Source organism: Pteropus alecto, unplaced genomic scaffold (genome assembly GCF_000325575.1).
Source record: "Pteropus alecto unplaced genomic scaffold, ASM32557v1 scaffold78, whole genome shotgun sequence".
Lineage (NCBI taxonomy): Eukaryota > Metazoa > Chordata > Mammalia > Chiroptera > Pteropodidae > Pteropus > Pteropus alecto.
In genome coordinates this window covers 14,294,207-14,298,850 of record NW_006443124.1, presented here as the reverse complement: position 1 = coordinate 14,298,850, position 4,644 = coordinate 14,294,207, and the positions used below count along the sequence as shown (strand labels likewise).

Below are 4,644 nucleotides of genomic sequence, written 5' to 3'. Positions count from 1 at the left end.
GGAAATGAGTCCTTGAGGACTTGTACTGACCGTGCTGTGGGAAAATGTGTCTATTCGAAGGGCCGTCATGTGCCTTGGGGTCCTCATCGCCATTGGTGGAGGTCAAGGAGTCTATGTCGGGGACAGAGGGAAGTGTTTGAGGTCTAGGACAGAGAGAGTCTCTCCCCAGGTACCTCTCAGCCCCTGCCAGACCCCCTTACCATCTACGACCAAGGTGACATTATGTAGGACAAGCATGGAGCCTCGGGCTAGGCAGAGATAGTGGCCAGTGTCCTCGGGTAGAAAGCTGGCGATCTCCAAGCGGCCCCTCCAGCCTCGTACCCGGCCAGCAGGTGCCAGGCGACTACCCTCTTTGTACCAGTGGCCACCACGCTCAGCCCGCCCACAGCATAACTGCACAGGCTGTCCAAGGGTCACTGTCAGCTCTTGCTCCTGCCGCTCCGGACTGGGGGCCAAGCAGGACTCTGTGGGCCAAGGGCAGAGGTCAGTGAGCCCTGCAGCCCTAATGAGGCAGCCCCCCACATACAGAGAACATGCTACGCACTCAGAGCACAAGCACCTCAGACACATGCCAGACACCTGCTGCTCCTCGACATACACAAAACCACATGCAACAGATACTACATGCAGGGCAAAGGCCACTCTCTGGTGCACATCACACACATGGTACGTGGCACACATGCTGGACTGGACGTGCCATTGTCCAAGACACACATACATACACAGCACATGCTATAGGTGTCACATACAGGTTACATGGCACACTCTGGGGCACATTGCTCTCACAGTGCATACACCACTGCTTGGTCTTCCCAAGCCACACACAGTACAAAGAACATACACACGCTCACGCACACACAGCCAAGAGGCTCACCACCAGCTCTGCAGCCCAGCTCAGGGCCCTGGGCCCTGCAAGGCCAGTCCTCTCGTGTGGACACAGAGATAGGTGGATGCTTGCTGGGAGCCAGACACTGAGTCTCAATGGTTGGGCCCTGCCCTGCTGCCACCTCCTCAGGGCTTGGGCCAGGATCCTCTCCAGCTTTGCTCAGCCAGCAGTCCCCTCCTGGTGCCCACTCTTCCCACCCCTGCCACCCTTTCCCACCTCAGAGGTCATACCCAGCTCCATTTCCTCAGAGGCCTCAAAGGACAAAGCTGGAGCCCAGGGCGCACTCAGCAGGACCCCCAACAGGGCCAACAGCAGCTGCATCTCCTTCCCGCTACTCACGGGACCTAGCTGGGCTTTCCGTCGGCCTTTCTGAAACAGGAAAGGAGAGGATCCCCTGGTTCATATGCACCTTGGCTGGTGCTGTTCCTCTATTTTGCTGGTGAGGAAACTGAGACAGGAAATGGCTGGCCACTTGTCCAAGGCCCCCCGCCAGGGAGCAGCAGGGCAGACTGGAAGTAGGTTGTGCAGGGGGGCAGGCGGGCTTCCTGCTCCCCAAGGGTCCTGCTGAGACCCTGGCACAAGTTCACAGAAAGGGCAGTTTGGGGATTCTTTCCTTGGAAGCAAGCAGAGAATGGAGACATATCTTCTGCTCACTCTCAGCACACATAATTTATTTATTTTTTTTGCTGAATAAATGAATTTATTGCTGAAGAGCAAAAAAAAAAAAAAAATCTGAAATAAAATACAAGGCCAAATTTTAGCATCTGGATGGTATCTGATCTGACTCCCACTCCTTATTGCATTGCTGACATTTCCATGACCAGGTTTGGATACCTGCAGTGGCAGAGTGCTCACTGCTAACAAGGCAGCACACCCCATAGCCAGCAGTTCTTCCTCATTCTGAACCAGAATTGTAGCCTGGGGATACCTCAGCTGTGTGTCCCCACAACTCCATTTGAGGCAGCACTGGCTCTTGTAAAGAATGTAGACTCTAGTGTCTGACAGAACCAAGTTTAAATCCTGGCTCTGACTAACTTGCAAGTTCCTGGCCCTGTCTGGACCACTGTTCTCACAGGACTGCTTTAAAGAGGAAAGAAAAATGTATGTAGGGGCTGGGTACACAGAATATTGGCATGTTCTCCCCCTTCCCTTCCCATCACTCTCACCCTGGGTCTGCCTTCAGCCTGTCATCTCCAGTTCTGGCACTATTCCTGTCAGGTGTGATGTACACACCGATCCCATCTGGTTACCCTCCTCCAAATACCACCAAGGATGTCTCCATCGCCCAAAAGGAACATCAAACCCAAGCATCAGCTGGGGCAGGGGAAGAGGGTGACCAGTGTAGTCCCCAGGCTACTGGCATCTCTGGATCTACCTGGGAAGCCTATAACACCCCCTTCTCCTCAGCCACTGCCCTTTGTCCACCTCTAGCTCTGAGGCAGGGAGCACTTAGCTTGTCCTGGCCAAAGCCATTATCTCCTCCATCAAACTACTGCTCCTTCCTTGGGTTGCCCCTGCAGCTGAAGCATCACCTCTGTCCATCCACTCTCCCTGCCCCTTCCCAACTTCTAGTCCATTCTGCCTTCTCAATCCCTCTCCAGTCCATCCCATCTCCCCTGCCGGGACCCAGGGCAGGCCATCGTCATCTATTGCTTGAGCCTTTGCAAACATCTCCCTGTGCTCTCCAGACTCCACTCTGCAGCAGGGCTTTAAAAATTACAAGTCCACCATATCACACCCTCCCTGCCAGCTTACAGGCCCTTTAACGGCTCTCTGTGTCCAGCAGGATCCAGCCCACACTGTCCAGCATCCTAGGCCTCCCTCCCAATCTTTGGTTGCCGTCTGCCCCTTCCTTCAGCACTAAAGACACTGGTTTTCAAAACTGGACACGTTTTCTCTCCTGCCCACACCTCTGTGCCCCCATTCTCTTCTCCACCTGGCTCTGATGCTACTGTCTCTGCATCCACTCCCAGCTTCTGTGGCCCCTCCTCTATAAAATCCCCCCACCCACCCCTCTGCAGGGAGGACAGCTCTCTTGGGTCCGCAGCTCCGGTTGAGAGTGGGGTGGCACGGCCACGGGATATTATTCCCACACCCAGGCTACCCTGACCTCAGCACCTTAGGGCCCTTAGTCGGGTCACGCGCGGACATGGGGCCAAAGGACCTGACTCTGGCACCAGGCAGTCCTGGGTTCCCCTCCAGGCTCCTGCACTCAAGCGCAGGGGCACTCTGGGCAAATGACCGCACCTCTGGGAACCTCAGCTTTCTCATGTCCACTCGAGGCTCGCAGACGGTCCAAGCAGTTAAAGGACTGGCGCGCTCTTCCTTCTCCACCCCTACCCGGCCACCTTGGGGGAGGTGCGAGCCGGCGGGTCTCCAGGGGGAGCTGCAGAGACAGCCTGCCCGCCCCTGCCCGGGTGGACAATGAGTAACCAGCTCCCGGCCAGGGTGCTCTTTGGACGGAGCGGGACAAAAGGCCCTGTGTGCGTTGCGGGTTACTGATTTACCGTCCCCTCCACCTCTCTGCCCAGCGGACGCCCAGGTCCCCAGTATTGGGAGGGGGCAGCTCCAGAGTCCCGCAGCCGCTCGCCCCCTGGCGGCTGGGAGCTCAGCCTGGGTCCGCATCGGGTCGCGGCTCACCTCGAGCCTCTGCGGGCCCGCTCCCGGCCCAGGATCTCAGCTCACCTGGATCCTCCGCGGCCCCGCTCCTAGCTCCCGCCAGCCCGGACTTCCGAGCCCAGAGGTGACCGCAGACTCAGCTGGGACGCTTCTTCGCCCCGGGCCGGAGAGCCAGGAATGCACTAGCGAAAGCGGCGTGGCCGCGGGCGGCTCAGCGCCCCGCCCACCTCGGCCCCGCCCCTCCTGGACTAGCTCTATCTCAACAGCGGTGTGGCTGCGGGTGGCACAGAGTCCCACCCACCTGGAGTCCAGTCCCCGAACCCAACAGCGCGGAGCAGCAGATTGAAACAGCCCAATCCCGGGGCTCCGCCCCGGCCTACTGTACGCCTCCTCAGACCCTGTCTGTTTTGCCCGACCCAGTCCAGGCTTTGAGGTTCTATCTAGTCCATGCTACCTACTGCTTGTCACCTCTGGGGAACAAGACCCAGCAGTCCTGACCCGCCCACCTCTGCAGACCTTGGCCCAGCCTGGCTCCTCTGTCTTCTGCGCAACTGCCATAGAGTGGCTAGCGGTCAGACCCCTTTTGCCCCCGTCCCCATCCAATCTCTGCACAAGCTTCAGGGTGATATTTAAAATGCAAATCTGACTGTACCAACCACAACCACCCCTTTCAAACCTTCCTATAAAGATCCTTGGCATGAACTGCTTCCTGCCTACATCTCCAGATGAATCCATCATTCACTTCTTCCTTGCTCCCACTCTACCTCTGGGCCTTTGCACTTGTGGGTCCTGCTTCTTGGAAAGATCTTTCCCCTTTAGGTCTGGTTAGTTCCATCTCATTCTTACATCTTAGCTCATTTCCTCAAAGAAGCCCTCTGGACTTGCCAGGTTCCCCTTCTGATGTCTTCTCTCCTGTGAGCATGAAGAAAGAAGCAGAGGATGGAGGTGGGATAGTGAAGTGATTCAGAGCACAAATTGTAGGACTCAAATCTCAGCACCATCACACATGGCCTTGGCAAGTTACTCCATCTGCGTCTTCATTTTCTTGTCAGTAAAACAGGTATAATGATAGTGTATCATCCTCAAGAAGCAATTGCAAAAAGTAGACATGTTAGTATGTGTAAGGCTTTAGAACACTG

General features: G+C 56.4%; 1 protein-coding gene across 3 annotated transcripts in view; it reads right to left on the bottom strand.

Annotated features, from left to right (window-relative positions):
• FGFR4 (fibroblast growth factor receptor 4) overlaps positions 1-3,479 on the bottom strand; it is a 10,122-nt gene extending 6,643 nt beyond the window's left edge. For 2 of the 3 annotated variants that reach the window (XM_025040709.1, XM_025040710.1), the window contains exons 1-4: positions 3,134-3,479; positions 1,117-1,255; positions 201-464; positions 31-111 (exon numbers count right to left, since the gene is read on the bottom strand). In XM_025040709.1, coding sequence (XP_024896477.1) covers positions 31-111; positions 201-464; positions 1,117-1,255; positions 3,134-3,157 — 508 coding nt within the window. In that variant the 5' untranslated portion in view covers positions 3,158-3,479. Of the gene's footprint in view, positions 1-30; positions 112-200; positions 465-1,116; positions 1,256-3,133 lie in introns of those variants that run through there. The other variant, XM_015598191.2, reaches the window with a different exon arrangement.
• Positions 3,480-4,644: the final 1,165 nt, after the last annotated feature.